This window comes from Charadrius vociferus, unplaced genomic scaffold, assembly GCF_000708025.1.
Source record: "Charadrius vociferus isolate BGI_N301 unplaced genomic scaffold, ASM70802v2 scaffold539, whole genome shotgun sequence".
Lineage (NCBI taxonomy): Eukaryota > Metazoa > Chordata > Aves > Charadriiformes > Charadriidae > Charadrius > Charadrius vociferus.
Window position 1 is genome coordinate 84805 of NW_009650192.1, and position 19335 is coordinate 104139.

General features: G+C 37.4%; 1 protein-coding gene across 1 annotated transcript in view; it reads right to left on the reverse strand.

The window, feature by feature from the left end:
• ARFGEF1 (ADP-ribosylation factor guanine nucleotide-exchange factor 1 (brefeldin A-inhibited)) overlaps positions 1-16048 on the reverse strand; it is a gene marked incomplete at its 5' end in the record, with an annotated part of 67793 nt that extends 51745 nt beyond the window's left edge. The window contains 4 exons of the mRNA XM_009892951.1: positions 259-438; positions 10527-10673; positions 11770-11926; positions 16026-16048. Coding sequence (XP_009891253.1) covers positions 259-438; positions 10527-10673; positions 11770-11926; positions 16026-16048 — 507 coding nt within the window. The remainder of the gene's footprint in view (positions 1-258; positions 439-10526; positions 10674-11769; positions 11927-16025) is intronic.
• Positions 16049-19335: the final 3287 nt, after the last annotated feature.

Genomic DNA, 19335 nt, shown 5'->3' on the forward strand with positions numbered 1-19335 from the left:
AGTTGAATACATTCATTAAATAAAGAAGACCTCTACAAGAAGTTTAAATCCGATATACCACCCCCACTCCCCAAAATACATTTCACACCTATTTCAAAGTGCAAAACACAAAAAGAACAATGTAAGATACCAGATTTCTTTTTATTTCATAAGTAAGTTAGGAAAGCCAAAAAACTTTAATAACAATGACAAAACAAATCTCTCAAGCTGGTTTGCTTTTCAGAGCTAGTTTCTAGATAAAGATACTGAGATACTCACGGCTTGATTTTCCATACGTGCAAAAATGACATTCAGCATTTGTGTTAGAGTGGCCTTGGCTGTGGTTTGATTTATGAGATTTTTGCTTGCTAGATAGATATTGTAACATGTTCTTACAGCCTGTAGCACTGTTCCTTCGTGGATTTCTATGTGTTGAGAAGTTACCGCAGTGAGCAAAGCCTAAATAAACACACATATATTTATTGTCCAGTCAAAACTCGTGTCAATCAAACAGTTTGCAAGTGAATAAATATCAAAATTGGATTACATTTAAAATATAACTAAGTACATATCTTAAACTGCAGTTTAATCAAGTTTTCCCATACACTCTTGTAGCCATATCAGAACATCATATATACATACCAGTTATATTAAATTGAGAGTGGTTTTAATCAACATACCTAGGAAATACATGTTTCATAGTATATAACAGCAAGAAATAACGAAAGGAGTTATCAGACTGGTAGTTAATAAAAGCCATCCTAGAATTTTCTAGACACAAAGCGTCCAAAAGTTGTTTTACAAATAAATTTAAGTGTGAAGAACAAAGATCGAGTATGAGATTAGGCAGCTATAAGCAGGACAACTACCCCGTCTAAACACTCTTTGGGCAGGTGCTACATACTGTGTTGCCCTCTCTGTAGAAATTCACTTCTTTCTTTCCATTTGAGCTAGTATCTGCTTCTCTTTTTTTACCAATAAAAAAAAAAGGCAAATAAGCCTCTAAAAGATCAGGTAACACAGAAGTAAGGTATACATCTTTATGTGAGACAGAGGCAGACTGGATTAAAGAGCAGAAACAGAAGCAGATGAAAACTGAGGAGAGGGTGTGAAGACACTGTCAGAGGTGCCTATGTTGGAGAGTGGAAGGAAAGGGGAAGAGCTTGGTCCACAATAGAAAAAAGCATGTTTACACTGATCATTGTATGCCAGTAGAAGAAATCAGGGAATTATACGCATTAAAGATTTTGACAGAGTTAATGATTTAATCAGACATTTATGGTAAGCAAGAAAGAACAAGAAGCACTGGAAAGCTCATAGTTTTGTAAGCTTATCACAGTTAGAACAAAAAGTTATTCCAAGTGTTGTGTAATTTACCCATCAAACCATGCTTCGTTTCTCTTACAACATTGTCAGCACCTCTGTCCACACGTGGCACCAACAAGTGGACAAAGAGTATCCAACGCTCACTCAAACCCTTTAAAAAAATCACTGTACAGCTTAACAGGAAAAAGAAAATCAAAGACCCACTTCACTGAGCTGCTGCTGAAGAGACCTGAATTCTACTCCTAGATAAGCAGTATGCTTAAAGTCCCTTCTTATTGTACCCATGATGCCCCAGTTCTCTCATCAGCGGACATAGGGAAGTACATATATGTAAGACTGTACTTAGATTTCTTACTTGAAAGCATACATTGTTATCTGCATAACCACTAAACAGCATCTTACACCACAATCCACGAAGTAGTACTGCCTAAATACCCACTAGAAGTCTTTTTTGTTAAAAATCAAAATAAAAAAAATATCAAAACACACTCAACCAACTGAAGACAAGAAATCACAGAGGTAGGCAAACTGTAGACAATGGCTCTGTTAAAGGAACTTCAGTCTCCAAGCACTGGTACTGTTCTTTTTTTTCCTTCCAAAATTCAGTATACATGTCACCGGCCTTCTAAAAACCAAGAAGTGCTAAGCTGAAATTCATACCACCATCCTTAATTCTCACCCTCTCTGTGCAACAATTCAATACCTCCACAGAACTTATCAATACCCTGTTTCTGCTAATGGAAATACCATTCAGGGAAGAGGACATACACAAACCATAACAAAATCCAGCACCTTATCTGGATGGAGATCAGCGACAAGTGGTGTCCCTCAGGGTTCCATATTGGGACCAGTACCGCTTATTATCTTCATCAATGACATAGTGGGATCAAGTGCACCCTCAGCAAGTTTGCAGGTGACACCAAGCTGAGTGATGCTGTTGACACACCTGAGGGACGGGATGCCACGCGGAAGGGACCTGGGCAAACTTGAGAAGTGGGCACCCCCGGTATCGATACAGCCTGGGTGACGAAGGGATTGAAAGCAGCTCGGCAGAGAAGGATTTTGGGGTACTGGTGGATGAAAAGCTGGACATGAGCCGACAACGTGGCTCATAGCCCAGAAGGCCAACCGCATCCTGGGCTGCATCAAAAAAAGCACACCCAGCAGGTCGAGGGAGGTGATTCTGTCCCTCTACTCCGCTCTCGTGAGACCCCACCTGAAGTACTGCGTCCAGCTCTGGAGATCTCAGCACAGGAAAGGCACGAACCTGTTGGAATGAGTCAGAGGAGGGCCACAAAAATTATCAGAGGGCTGGAACACCCCTCCTGTGAGGACAGGCTGAGAGAGTTGGGGTTGTTCGGCCTGGAGAAGAGAAGGCTCCTGGAAGACCTTATTGCAGCCTTTCAGTACTTAACGGGGCTTGTAAGAAAGATGGGGGCAGACTTTTTAGTAGGGCCTGTTGTGATAGGACAAGGGGTAATGGCTTTAAACTAAAAGAGGGTAGATTCAGACTAGATAGAAGAAGAAATTTTTTACAATTAGGGTGGTGAAACACTGGCACAGGTTGCCCAGAGAGGCGGTAGATGCCCCATCTCTGGAAACATTCAAGGTCTGGTTGAAGGGGGCTCTGAGCAACCTGATCTAGTTGAAGATGTCCCTGCTTACTGCAGGAGGATTGAACTAGATGACCTTTAAAAGGTCCCTTTCAACCCAAACCATTCTATAATCTCTATTATCAATGAGTGTGCCACCACTGTTTATACATTTAAACCATTCACCACCTGTCCCTTCCCCTCTCCCCTTAATATAAACATCTTCTACACTGGCCTACACACATGATTCTGTGTGACATATTTTCACTTATCTTTCATTAAGTGCTGTAACTGTTCCACCTCTACCTTACTGCTAGGATTACATGCTGAATCCCATTAATTAGAGTTACACACCTCTTCTGATCGGGTAACATATCTACATCCCCTACACCACAGTACTGTCATACTCCAAAATTTATCCCCAAAGCCCCTCATACCAGTCACAGCTCTGCTGACTTCTCCAACTCTTTCCTACAGGTAACTCCCAGCAATTAGATTCTGCACTCTCCAATCTGGCTGGAAAGGCTGCACACCTGTACGTATTTTAGTATTCTACTTTTTCAAGTTTTGTGTGTCATAAACTCCTGAAAGGCCAAAACAGAAAGCTTCCTTTGTCTGTGCTAGTTTAAAAAACCAAAATCTGTAACTCTTGAAAACAAGCCGAACAAGTGGAGCCCAGGCATAAACAGACAGCTGTTTTTTTCCAAAGCACTGCTGTTTGGGCCCAATACGGTAAGTATTTAGATTTAGTTAAGATTTCTTTCACCCAATTCCAAAAGATAAGGCTGAGACACACACACTTAAAATATGTCAGTTTAAAAACCATCTACAATTTCTCACTTGGAAGATCAGGTCTCTTGCTGCCTAGCATTTAGGACACTAACAAAAAGGTGCAGGGTGACGAAGTCTCCATCTCTTTGTTCTAGCTATGTCATTCGTAAAGTTACTCCTTTTTGTCACTTTCTGTCTCCTTAAGAGTTTGGTATTTGAAAGTCCGATTTTAACTTCCGTCTCAGTTCAGTAAAGTCTTACGGTTTGTTTTTTTTTTCTCTCCAACTTTTAATAATAGCAGACAATGCCTGCTAGTAGAAAAAGGTGACAAGGCTACGGATGGATTATGTGCCCTTTTGTTTTAATTGTCTTAACAGCCTGAATTTCCTAAGTTTCGTTAGTATGCTTGTTATGACTACTAGAGCTTGGTTCTTTTCACACCACCTGATAAGGGGGTGTGGAGACAAAGAAATGTTTACACACACACAGAGACATACCTCCTTAACATATTAATCCAAATTAACTGAATAATTACACCTTCTATGCAGACTGCAAAAACGGTCTTTCCAGCAGGGCATCTCCTTGCAGATATCTAACTTTAAAGAGTTCAACTTGGCTGCAGAGGTCCTTGACAGCCTTTCCTTCTCGGGCACTAGAGACAATGAACTCTACTGACTACCCTACACGTTTGTAAACTGATAAGCATTTTTAACTTTGATCTTTTGCTAATATCTTTCCTATTCCTTCCAATTTAGAGCCATCCTCAGGCCCTTAGTCATGCTTACCTCATATCTCAATGTTATTTCTCTTCCTCTACTATCACAAGCTAGCAGAAATATGAGAATGAACATGACACAGGAAGCAATTTGCAATTACTTTCTGACAACACCCTTCCCTCTTGGCAGCTTCCATTTAGGGCTCAATTTGACAGCATGCCCTAAACAACATCACCTCCTTCTGTATTATAAAAGAGTACATCAGTACTACAACTGGAGCGACAGCTAACCCCAAGAAGCCACAGGTTATGATCAGGAGCAGCTGTCTTGCTCCTCCGAAACCCCTGTCAACTCAGATGTCAGAAAACTAATCCTTCCCTTTCTCAATTTATCAGTTTTTGTCAGATTACTCCCCAACCTTACTCTGTGGCCAAACGGCTACTAGGTCCAATGCAAAGAGGATGAGAGGGAAGACAGAGATCAGTAGAAGACAACCACCTCAGCAACAATCTCCAGTTAAGCAGGATTACACAAAATTTCAAACTGCTACACAGAAATACATGTCCTTGAGAAGTGGAACAAAAAAGCTCTGCCTGCCTCCCAGCTGCATAATCTTACTGCTTACTTTGCAACAGCTCTGGGGCATGAAGTCACCTGTGCTATTTTAGTGGCAACACATTAATACAATTAAAATAAAACAGGACAAAAAAAACCCCAAACCAACCCCACAAGTGCTTTTCTGGCGTTTGGGTTTTTGTTTGTTTTGTTTTAAAAGTTATTTTAATTGATTCAGAGTATTAAATGCATGCCAGGACAAGGGATTGGGTAGGACAACGTTTGGGAGCAAAGACTGGACAGGAAGATGCATCTCTGCAGAGGTCAGAACAGCAAGGTACTGCAGTGGCTCTACCGGCTGTGGAGTCACAGCATGAAGCTGCTCTTTTCTATCGTGGTAAAGATTTGCTGCTCAAGGCTTTCTGCAGTTGAGTTCCCCCTCCCTCTGGTCACACTTAGCTCATCTGTTTTCATCCAGTATTTTCAGCAAAGGAAAGATGATGAAACAAAAAAAGCCCACTTTACTGTTCTCCTTCCCTTTGCTGTTCTTTAGGCATGGAAGGAAACCTTTGTGAAAACATTGTTAGCACTACCTCATTACACTTCAGGTCCTTCCACTGAAGTTTTCTTTGTCACAAAGCCTGCAAAAACACCAACAGCCATCAAGCTTTCCTCCTCCTGAAACTACAATCATCCTGACTGCAAGACTGTTTCCTTAGGCTTTCCTTCCAGTCGTTCACACCTATTGTTCTCCGTTTAAGAAAGACCCTATTGTTCTATGCCTCTACCTAGTTACTATAAATAAAGCTTATTCATTTCTATAAACAACCACCAGATGGGTTTGGAAAGAAGAAAAATTTTCGGGATCATTTCTTGTGTTACAGATTATCATATCTTTGTATGACATCCATAGTATTTTTTCTTATAACCTGTAGCATGCTTGTTTATTTAACGCATTTCCTATGATGTAAAATTAGCGTATTAGAACAGTACAGGAAGCATCGTGATTTGTGAGGCACAACTAATGTAATTTAAAAAGTAAACTAAATTAACATTAATTCTCTACTAAAAACATCCAACATCTATCTGCACCTGTAAACTTTTCACTCCTCTCACACTGAATATTCCCCAACAACACAACAGTTACAGTGAAAGAAAGTAACTAAAACCAGAAGAACAATTTAAGACTGCACAAGAGGCCGATGCACCTACATAAGGACTTGCTAGGAAGGCTAGTTTTCAACTCAGGGTAATTTTTTCTTCCTGTCAGCCAACTCTGATCATCTTATCTTTGGAAGATTTATGACAGTACAGCTGTCATGTGTTCAGCACAGGCTTACTTTGGGTAAAATACTCATAATTCAGCTGCCTGGGAACTCCTGAGTACTTGACACAGTGGCCCTAACCCCTCTCTCTAGCGTATTAGCTACTGGAGCCACATAATTCCATTTTCTTTGAGAAGAGCTATAGGGTTATTTTTAATAATATTTTTTTTTTAAAGTCAACTTGAAGTCCCAACATTAACTTATCACAAAATAATGCGTTACTATGGACCAACTTTTGGAAAAACGCAGGAGACTTAAGTCCTTAAACCACAAAACAAAAAATACATCAAATAACTTTCACCGATAAATCATTTTTCAAGACGAGTGACACCAAAAAAATCATACAGAATGCAGTAATATAGTTCTCCAAGCAACATTTTCTTTGTGAGCAAGCGATAAGATTATCTCCTGCTTTTTACCATTTCCAAATTATTCAGTCATTTCTGTTATACGTTTACCATAGCTTTAAAAAAAGACCTACATTTACCTAACTTAGTTTACTACCTTTGAATACCTATGGAAATACACTATAAGGATATGAAAAATAGAAAAATACAGTGTTTGCTTGCAGCATGATTTCACAGTCAAGACTGATTTAAATCAAGTGTCATATCCTAGATTCTACACCAGATTTCAGTAATAATTAATCATTAATTAACACTTAGTATTTGATCAAAGCTAGGATTTTTTTCTACTTAAGTCAATTTTAAGAAAAAATAATCCCTATTCGCAAGCATGTGGTCTGGAAGCAGCCTTGAAACACACTGAAGGATTATGACTGTGGAGATTGCAGAAAGAACAAAACTATGATTTAGTTTCTCCTATGGAAGAGAATATAAAGGATATAAATTATATAAGAACATAAAGTTGTATTTAGTTTTATCACTAGAAAGTTAGATGTTCAAAAATGAACTTGAACCTAATATGGAATTAAAAGGATACATATTTTGCAAGACAGAAGTACTTCATGTCCAACTCTGAAAACATAATCCTTCTCTAAAAAAATAAAATTACAAACTGATAGGACAACATTTTCAGGTTAAGTAACCATTCCTAGCCAGTAACTTAAGATGAAAGCCTGAAAATACAAAGATTCAGAAATAAAACCTCCTGCATCATTATTTCAATTCTCAAATAATAACATAATCCACAGCTACTTTTAATCTCAGCAGTAGGAATTCAGCTAAGATCTTTTTATTGGAAAAAATAACTACACTGCTACATGATATTGTAGATAATTAAGTTAGTAAGATAGCATTCCACATTACTAAAACACAACAGGATATGGAACTGAAGAAGTTCTTTCTAAGGGTTTTCTCAATCTGGAATCTGTTTTCACACAACTTTTGTTAAAATTCTTTCAAACCTATCATCATTCTCCTTATTCCTCAGAATTAGTTAACTTTTACAGTCTTCCCATTCTGTAATCCAACAATGAGCTAGCCTCAATTTTTAGTTAGTTTCAAAAGGCAACTTGTACAAGCAATGTTTGATTTAACTTTCCTTCCTCCATGGCCACCGGTCACAATGACGGGGTGACTAGTTGTAATAAGACACATACAGAAGTTGACCTTATGAACAGTCTATTGCACAGGGAAGACTCAGAAAGCAGTCACATTCAACTTTTCAAACTACAGCTATCAAGCACACACAAAAATATTTCTTTGCCAAACATGAGCAAGTTAAGCTGTAAAATAGTAACAAATGCTTACTATACAGCAGACCAAAGAAAGAAAACACGGACGAGGATAAGGAGTTGACCTCATGGTCCCATCCTTCTTCCCCATCCCTATTCCTTTTTTATAAATTTAAAAAAAACATGTAATTTTTGTCATAATTGTAGTTCTTCAGGAACAAAAATGCCAAAAAAATGCAAACGGAACTTCAACTAAACCTCTACAGGTGTCAACAGGAAGTTTGCACACACAGACCACAAATGCCATAGCAGCCCTCGCAGAGCAAGTCGGAAGGCAAAAAGGTTCAACTGAGAGCGGCTGTTTCAAACTTGATTTGAATAAACAATTCTCAATGGCAGCAGTAGCCTAATTACTTGCTTGCTTGCTGCCCCAGAAATCCCCACCATAACAACTGAACAAGAATTTGCACGGCTTCCCACCAAAATTACACCAAATCAAACTAAACGACAGAGGAAGGAAGGAAAGAAAGAAAAAGGCAATTTCCCAGACTGGTTCATCACGGAGTCTGCAGATGAAGAACAAGGGGATTACAGAGATGAGAACACACAAGCAGAAATAGGGGCAGAAAAGTTAAACTGGTCACCGTCAGAACTACTGCCAGACATACCTCTAAGCTTAGATACCTAAAAGAGACAAATTATACTCCTCAAGTCTCAGCAAGATTATTTCCTTGGTAGTCAGCAGAAAGGCATTTTCAGAATGCCTAAGTGGCTCTGGTTGTTGGGAACCTGCTTAAGATGACTCCACCACTGGAAAGCCATCTAGTAACTAGCAAACAGCACTGCATGCGAACTCTTACCCAACACCAGCTCCCAGATCTTAGACTGGGAGCAGCACACTATGTACGGGCAGTCCGTTCAGCATGCAGAACCAAGATACATTCCTCTGTGAAGGGTTATCTGAGTGATCAAGGTTCTCAGATTTTACTGTGGTGTTAGTGACACAGCTGCCCTGCGGGAGGACTGCTCGTGTTCTGAATAATAGCCTGGGAGCACCAGCACAGGAAGCAGGAGACCCAGGTCCCCTGATTTCTATCTCCCTGATGGAATTAAAATTCTTCAGAGAACGTACTAATCGCCAGGACCACAGAAGAGTCTGGAAAGACACATGATCCATCCTTCAAATCAAACTGGAGAAGCGGGGTCCACACTCAGCCTAGAACTGAAGAGTTACAAAGCTTAAGAGACTTGGCAGTTTCATTATTACCCCAAAGGAAGTCAAAAGTTCTGATCTGTGCTAAGCTTATTTCTGATTTTGATGCTTTTTGTAGCGTCCAGTGTACTGGACAAACACAGACTGAAAGTCAAAACAGTACTCTCTACATTCCCAGGCATTCTAATATGGCAATTAGTTCAGTCTAAGCAGTCAAAAAGGGAAGGCACTAAATGAATTTGCACATTTAATGCATTTTACAATTGTTGAAGAATTTACTTTCTCAACTATTTTTTTGGACAGAAGGAATTTCAGCTCACAGATACCCCCTTTCAGGTGGGATGTTAACTTTTTAACATCTTGAGCAAGGACTGAGAGGACCGGAACAAGAAAATATTTGGAGAGAATGTATTACAGAGAGAGGTTTCAGCCACTGAAAGTTTAAATCAACAAAAACTTCCCTTTGCAAGATAAAAAAAGGTCTTAAATGCTTGGGCAAAACAACGTAACAAATCTAGACAACAGCAGCACAAACCAACATTTGTAACAAATATCTTCTGGAGAAATGGAGTGTCAAGAAAAAGGAAGATTTAAGCTATGAGAAGTAGCACAAAAAGCTACCTTCTTTGCAGTAAAACAAGTAAACGCAATCTGCAAAAAACTGTCAACACCTCATGACACACGTATAGAAGAACATGAGGTAACAAACACTCCATTCCTTGTAACTAACTTTAATTATATTCTTCCCTACTGCTCATCATCACAACCATTCAAAGACTAGTATTAACAGTAGTACAGTATGGTATTTTCACTAGGTGGCTATCTTCTATTAGTTGGCATAATTTCCCTGTAATAAATACCCATAATTAATGGATGCAATCAGAAAACTGCTAAGGTTATCCAGAAAGACTTATTTGTACAAACTCCTCATGACTTGTTCATATAAGCTATGGAAAGAAACCCTAGACCTCCTTCAAGCAAAAGTCTATGACAGCAGCACAAAACTACCATGGTAACGCCCGACTGTCAGGTCTAATTGCATTTCATAAAATAATTCCAAAATGGTTTTAAAAATATGCTGCTTAATTACCACCTTCCCCTCTGGGAGTGCAGGAATATTTGATAGTAATTCCTCACAATTAGAGAGCTCCACAGGTCTGCTGTGAATGAAGTTTCACACAGTGGTCTGTGCACAGGACTTCAGGTCACAACCATGAATTCACCCAAAATGCAATGGGGGAGAGTAGCGAAAGGAGTGTAAGACAGGGAGCTTCCATCTCAAACAAACAGGATCAAGAAAATATTTTAAAATTACCAGTACATCTACAAATTAAGCACTTTTGCTTTTGAACTCTGAGGCCATGAATGCCTGCTGTCACCACTATAAATACTGGAAAGATTAATTCATATTACCTTTATTATTTGTAGCTGAACCCCTTCGTCTGTTTGAGGGCCTTGAAAACAGCCACATATTGTCTCAATAATTCTATCAATTAATTTTTTGCCTGGAGCTGTACTGTCTGGAGCATTCCCTGTCAAGTGCCCGTATGCTATAAGTTTCTGGGGAGGAGAAAAAAAAACACCACACATAAATAATAGCTTAAAAATAAATCAGCTTTCTGTTATAATAAATTCACTTGATATCTCTAACATGCACAGAATAATTAAAACAGTACATTTTACTCCGTTTCATAAAACATCAAGGATTTTTTTACATGTCCTCCAGATTAATTCAATTTTCACTCAGCAACTGCAATACAAAGTTTGTCAGCAAGCTTAACATTAAAGCTTTTGTTCATCAGTTAACAATATTTAAAAAAACCCCCGAGGATTCTAAAAACTAACATCACAGAAGTCTTCATGTGTAGTCAGCACACAAATGCTTTTAATACCAGATAGACCAGTTGCAAATGCTTTCTATTCAAGCTACTAGCCAGTCTTCTGGTTTTAAGTGTTCTACTATCCCTCTCTCTCTCTAGGTCTTTGATACTTTGAAATGGAATTTATTACAAAATTAACAAAATCCTCTTCCAAACACTTCACGCATGACAGCATTTGTAAATCTCCATGGCACGGATACTTAAAAAATACTATGTATTTTTTACAAGTAGCAAGTATTTTTACAGGTAGCAATGAATCATAGTGCGACGGCATGCCAGGCATGCATGTGCCTGTGAATGTAAATATATTAATGGAGTTCACTGTTGGGCTACTCAGGAAAAGCAAATGGCTAAATTCCATGCTGTAGAATTTGTTTTGAAAACATTACAGGAGCCTATGAGTTTTGAGAGACTGGACATCTCAGATTGAAAATATTTTACTGCAATTATAAACAGCGTAAAATGAATTTGACAATGCTGTACCTGCTGTGTTAGTTCAACACATAGATATACACAGGAAAATAGGCAGTTGTACACCAACATAATAAAACTGATCCAAATGTGTACCTGTGGCAATATATATATACAGAAATAAACACATACGTGACCTACATAATAAGACATACATTCACCTTTGGGAGAAATATATTTGGTTGTGTATGCAATAAAGTAAAATAATAGAAAAACAATGACATTATTTGTTACATACAACTGTACTTCCCCTCGAAACCAACAGAATTTTATAGTTGACAGTTAAAGCTCATCTTCATACAGACCTGCAAACAATCTAGAGATGTACTGACAATCCTGGGGCACTTCGACTGGCATGCTAATTCAAACGGTAGGAAGTATTTGTCCGCTTCAATGAAGCTTGTCTTTGATTTCACAGGAGGAAGAGTGCTTGAACCAGGCTTTGCTTCTCCATGAGGGGGACTAAACAAAATGATTGTATTAGAGTGCTGTAAGCGATCAAACAAATAGTTCTCACCACCCCAACGTTTATGAATGAAATAAAATATCAAGAAAATTAACATTAGGAAAGAGTCACTTCTACAAAGTTAACACAACGGTAATATGGTTGTATAAATATTCTTAACAGCTTTTATACTTCATCTGCCTCCTTTATCGATCAGGTAAATTGACCCATTTGCACACCAAGTAGATATTCAGTGGTCCCTGCTGGTTTGAAGGCATAAAGACTTTTCCTCTGAAAATAGGAAAAGACAAAAAAATATGACTTGTCAAAAATTTTGATGACACAAAGTTAAGAACTGCTCAACTGCTGTATTATGATACAAGTCTGTTTCAGTACTTTAGAGAAAATACATCAATTTTGGAGCTTAAATCATATCTAGAAAACAAACAAACACACACCAATGGAAAAAAAAAAAACACCACAAAACTTTGCTCTATCTGTGCTTCAGATGACACCACAGAATTTAAGAAAGTTCAGTGGTTACCAATGTATGCCAACTGGGCAACGTATCTGAAATGACTAACTACAAAATTTGAGAAAGTTATTAGTTGGTGAAGTCTTATTGCTTACAGCATCTTTAGAAGGGACATGCTCATTAACACTTAGCTAAAAAGGACAACTAACAATGGGTAATTTTTCACTAATTTGTGTGCATCACTGCAGTTTGCCTTTGACTCAAAGCATGATGTTCAGATTTTTAATTTAACAGAATACCTCATCACCTTTATATAAAGCATTCCTGACCTTTTCTGTGCACACATACATACCTGTACATAAAAGGTAAACTACACTGTCTTACACAGACTTGATAAGTGGTATAAAAAAAAAAAGCATAACTTAGTATTCTGTAGTGAAAGATTACAAACTTCTTGCAGTAATTCAAATAGATATTTACAGAACAACTTATTTCAAATCCAGGCCCCATGCATCTGTTGCAAATTAAATCAGATGCTTCAAGGAATGTAGATGGTAGAAAATACAGGTTTTTCATGTTGTTTAAGAAGAAGAATTAACTGCTAAGATTTTATTATAAATCCAAAGAATGAATGCAGTCCAAGCATCATGGAAAGAGCCTTAAACTAACCAATACGACAAATTATCAATTTCAGCTTTTCAAGGAACAAGCTGGATTGTCTTTGAGAAGATGTTTGGTAACACGTTCAAACAGCCTTCCTTTTTTAGGCTGCTTTAAAAGGGCATCTAAATTCTAAGTCTTAGTAGTGAGTAATTAGTGTTAAGATTCTACTTTCTACTAAACAACTTTTGAAGGCTTAAGGATTTATCCCCCCCCTTTTTTTTTCCCCCTGAAGAAGAGCAGAGGTTTGTTTTTCTGTTGGATGTATAATTTTATTTATTGCCCAATATCTTTTTGTTGGAAACGGAGCTCTTTTGGACAAAACCCAAATCAGATAAGTTGCAGAGGAAGTACATGATTCTTCTACGTTCTTAAAGGTCTCTGAAATTCCTATAAAAGCTTTTCTCTGAGGAAAGGAAGGGTGGTATCTCTTGCTCATGTCTTACGACAAGACTGTTCTTCATCTAGTGATTATGTCTATTGAAGCCATTAAAATTAGGTTAAAAAAGCACGCTGGAAATAAAACCAGATTTTTTCAGAAACAAGCAGCAGATTCCAAAGATGAAGAATCCGTGCCACAGCAAGCAACTGCAGAAGCCTGAAGCTTCTCTTAATTGAAAGCTATTGAAAAATGCCCAAAATAATAAATATGGAAGATGATGCTCCATTTGTCTCTGGAAAGATAACTCAATAAGCTCATCACCTTGCTGATCATGGAAGGGAAAGGGATAGCAAGGAGATGGGAGAAGAGAAATGGAAAAGGTCTTTTCTTCTTAATGTCAGCAAAAAAATTACTTCAGCCGTTTTGGGTTTTTTTCTAGCAGACTGTGAAATCAGAAACTGTCCCTACCAAAACTTTCTTCTACCAAGGGATCTACTAAGCAGGAGAATTACGAAACATGCTGATACTTATGCCTCAGCCACAGAAACAGTCTAAGGTATGTATCAAACAATGTATTCTTAAAATTATTTTGGCAGCATTTGCTGTGTAACGGTTACATAAATCAGCCTGTCCTTTTCTATTCCATTCCCTTCTGCCCTACTACCAAACACCAGTTCTGTTTAAAAAAAACAAAAGAAGCAGTTTTCCATGAAAAAATTCTGGGAGGAGATGATCTATTTTTCAATGCATTCCAGGTTAACTGTGAGATCAGTTTCCTTGCACAGGGAGTAGAAAAAATTAAAGAATTATCATTAGAAGTCCCTTGTTAGGATATTTAAATCTCAATTACAGAAATAAGAAGCTGAAAATAATTTGATAAACAGGTTTCTCTATTTTAAGGCCTATAAAAAACAGTATTTTCTACTGCATCTAAAAAATTTGACTCTACAGTAAGAGTAGGACAAATCCATTCACAGTTTCCAAGTCCTGCAATGCCTTCATAGCAGCAAAAGGCTACTGTCAAAATAAAGACAGCAGTGAAGAAATCAACGTGTCTTTAGAAAACGTACATAGGCACGTAAGACATACACATTGTACCCAAAAAATTTACAATTTCAGATATTAATAGGACAGAATTTAAGCGCTCAAAGTTCAGAAATGGCTGAACCATGCTTGTATAAATCATTATACTTCATCACTCCCATTTGTTTTAGCATGGTATTTAACTATAGGATCAGATATTACTTTTCCTTATTCGGTGCCCAGAACAAATATCCCTCACTGAATATTTAACATTAAGCATTTTTTCTTATGATGTTTCACAATATGGACTTCTGCTTTATTTACACTGCTGTAAGTAAAAGCTGTTATAAAACAACCTTATTACTTTCTGTCTGAGACTGTCTTGTGGTGCTTGGTGCAACATTTTCTGAACACTACACAACTATGAAATTTATTCTTCCAACCTGACTATAAGCTGACGATACTGACTTTATTTTGCTGATGGAAACTGAAGCACAGCGCCTCAGTCAGATGCATCCACTAATTTTTACGTGCCCAATTTGATAAGCTGCGAGACTAAATTTTGCAGCATATTTGATATTAAATTGTCCTTTACATCTTCTGAAACAAAGTTCCCACTGGCTTCCTTTCCAGCAAGTGCTTACATTTTCCAAACCAAAACTTGTAGATTTCAGCTCAAATACCCAGGAGATGAAGCAGAAATAATTAGCAGCCAATTTTGACAGCTGTGGTTTCAATGATTTGCCTAAACCAGAAACTCAGTTACAGAGCAGAACGCAGATCCCCCAGCAGCCCTCATCTGTTTAAGCCATAAAAACACTTTCATCATCAGTTTCACCCACTGATCCCATTCTTTCAGCAAGTGGTATAAACAGTCTTTACCACACAGCCCTGACTCATGGTTAGCAACATACACTGAATCAGGAAGATGATCCCGTGGAACATGTAATTAAATACTAATAGTGGATTCCACAGTTTACCAATACTTAAAAAGCTGCTTGTTGATATCAGCAGAGTGCTGAACGTCAATTTTGACTTCTACCTTCACTTGTAGAGGAATTGCCTGCAGAAATCTACACCCATTCCCTAACAAGGTCCTTTCCAGACACTATCTTTTCAAATTACACTAGTTTTCTCTACCCATTCCCACTTTCTCACGCCAACCTCCTCCCCTTACTCACTCACACTTCAGGTCTTTCATTTGCATTCCAGGCTCTTCCCCCTCCTCTGAACCCAATTTAAGAGCCTTTTAAGTTCAGGCCCCTCCACCAATACTTTTTTTCTGTGCCACCCACAAAGACCTTTTCCAATCTTGATCCCCGTTCCTACACTCCCTGGCCAGACAGTATCAGCCTTCTCCCTCTAAGCTGTCTTCTGCCTCTACTCCCATGGCCCATGCTTTGCACCGTAACAGTCAGTCACAGAAGCAGCACTTTTAGCATCTTTCCAGATACCACCAACCTTACAAAATGCATTGAAAATGCTTTCCAGAGAGAGCCCGTACTCCCAATGCAGAACAAGTATGGTACACATTTTAAGAAGTTAAAAGCAGTATTGCTCAATATGATGAACATACCTTTGCTTTTCTGTTTCAGCCTTTATTTCCTCTGTAAAATGAAACAAAGGCATAGTTATGGAATGGTATTGTAACCACAAATATAAAATTAAATAGCTGAAAATGATTGGAAAGCAAAACTATTTCAGCAAGCATTTGAAACCAGGATTAGTTTAAAACAGAAAATAAATGTTTTTAAGCAGTTTCATAAGAACTTACACTCTTCACCTGCATTGGTTGAAAACTGTATCAAAATTACTTTACAAATCTATACTCAAAACTTAATACTTAAATTTGCATCCAGTCATGCCAGCTAAACACCGCATCCTTAGTATTTTCTGACAAGACATTGGCAAGTTCTTTTCACAGCTCATGTACAGACAAATAATGAGGAAAACACAAGTATTATTAAAACTATTAATCTATCAATAAATGATATACCGCTCGTTAAATGTGGATTATACAGAAAAACAATATGGAAACCACCATTGCTGATTCTTACATGAAACTTTAATGACTAATAATTATCTTTGGTTTTAAACAGTGTTAGACACCACAGTAATGACTTAGAGGAGAGGAAAAGAAAGTCTGTAGCACTCCTATTTCATACTATTTTAAAATACATTGAAACAGAAGGACTAATAGTTTAATGCTGTTGAAAAGATAGTCTAAGTAATTTTTACAATGCATTTTAAAAGTAATTTTGAATTACTGAAACTAATTTTAGGAAACTTCTTCAATTCCTAGAGTACTTTTGTCTGTATTCTCTAGTTATTTAGCACACTTAAATCCCAGGAAATTCCATAAAGACCAGGATTTCCAGTGTTTTAGGAATACATTCTTGAAATAAAATGTACAGGATCAAGTATGAAAAAAAAATATAATACATATATATGTTTTAAGAAATCATCTCAGGAAGTCCATTCTAAAGCCAGTTCTTGTTCAAACATGCAAAACCTTGATAAACTAAAACCAACACTTTATTTTGATTTTTGTGTATACGTTTTTAAAAAACTAGTAGCATGGATTGATTTTGAAAAAAAAAATAAAATTAATATTTCTAACCAAGCTCCCATGCAGCAAAAGCACACTTACTTCGTCTGTGTTCTATCCCTCATTTCCCATTTCACAGTCATACTGATTCACTTACGTAACACAGGTTTCGAAGTTTGATATTTTATCACAAATCACTAGTATCAAGTATGTTTACTAATAGACTTGCTCAACATCAAGAAAGGTCAACATAAGGAGTATATGTCAACCTAAAATTTAAGTGTTATTTCCGGTCTGACTGATACACCTGTTTACCCCCAGTAAAACCCAGAGGTTAGCAGATCAGTGGTTCATTCGAGAAACAGCTAGTCCAGAAGTGGTTCAAATCTGTGTTACTAGACAAAACATGAAAATTATTCCATATTCCAGATATTCAATATTCCTCAATGAGCAACAATAACAACAACAATAAGTTTTAGAGTCAGCAATGTTTCAGGAAAGTATGCTTTCCTACAAGGTTATGACGCTTGATCCATTTACTCCCTTGAAGACAAATTCCTGACTGAGAAGAAGGAGAAGAAAAAAATCTCTTCTTCCCTCCCAGCATCTTCGTACCTTTTATTATTTAACCTCCCACCTTAACATTCACACCCAGGAACTCTCCTCCCTGAAGTCTGTCCAACAAACAACATTACCAACCCCCAGATACAACTGCAGAATGGTGTCCAAGTTCAAAGTTTCCAACTAAAGTGACAAACTGAGCAGATTCTTGCCCAATACCCAACTATTTTGAACACAATGAATCACAGTAGACTAAAGAAACTAAGGGAATCCTAATGCTCTGCTCAGATAGTAATGCCATTAATAATGGCAATGAAATATTAACAAATTTTGCCTTTAAAATGATACAAGTTGTTAGAGCAGTGTCATTAAAAAGGCGGGGGGGGGGCAGACACCTGACACGAAAGTAGAAATCATGTCTTACTGAACTTGAATTAGTTTGAGTGACTAAAACTCCTTTAAATCCTTTTTTATATGTTAAGTTCTTGTTTAAAATGATTAACACAAATTTAGAAACCACTTAGTTATAAAATTTGAACTTAAGTCATGCTAACAAACACTTCTGATGTTTTATATTTAAATTGTAATTCAAGATTATAACCTCTTTTATGGTATTTAATATGAAGAAGGATATTTCAATTCAAGATAAAACAATCCATGTCAACTTGTTATAACACAGATTTCAATTTACAGTTTTATCAGATTTTATTACTTGAAAAAAACACAATAGTTTATTTAACAGTTTTATTTATGATCACTTAAGTACGGGAGTCAACTATTCTACTGACAACACAAAGATCGGTGCATTTACAAGTTATTTTATACTTCTGCTAGGGGAAAAAAAAAACAACCAAGAAATCTAGAAAAAGAATTATTTCAGACTATTGCTATAAATAAAACAACAGAATGCGAAGCTCTACTTCATGTCTAATTCTGGTTGCCCTTCTCAGCCTGCACCATGCCACTGGAACGCTATCCCCCTGAGGCTAACTATTCCCCTCATCGGAAGGTGCAAATTATAGTGGAACTTGTTCATTGTTTGGAGTAGAAACAGTTGTGAGCATTGAACAAGTGTGAAAATTGCTTAAGGAAGTACAAGTAAGCCAGTTCTCAGCTCTCCACCCTCTCCCTTTCTCCATAAACAACAGTATTTTTCCAGTAAAATACAGCACATATCCTAAGTGCAAATATTCTTCTGACACTCCTTAAAGCAGATGTGACAGGTGAGTGTTCAGACACCCCAGTCAACTTTACAGGTTCCAAAACAGTGGTTAAACTGCATGCTTAAGCAAATTTCTTGAGCTGAAAGCACTGCATGAACAAAGACAGTCCCTGGCAAACAGACAAATGTTAAATAAAATTCCGGAAAAGAAAGAGCAGAACAGCGGTTCCGCTTGGCACTAACTCGTTTTATTCCTGAACTAAAATAATGTATTAAATCCAGCTAGCTGTCATCTTGATGCTACATCAGATTATCTCAGAATTTATTCTCTGCTTTGTAAACTGTAACAGTACTTGCAAGGACTACCAAAATAATAAAAAAATCCAGAGCTGCTTAGAGTCCTCATTGCACTGCTGATATTCTAACAATTCTTTCTTAAAATACTACAAGAGATTGTCTTCAGAATAGGTCACAATAATTCACATCAGAAAATGGAAATCTTTGTAATTGAAGGAAGTATAATACAACTACAAGGAAAGAGTTTATGCAAGTGTCAATCTAATTAAATGTTACTACCATTTCAAGAAGCACTGCATCAGTCTATTAATGTGAAAC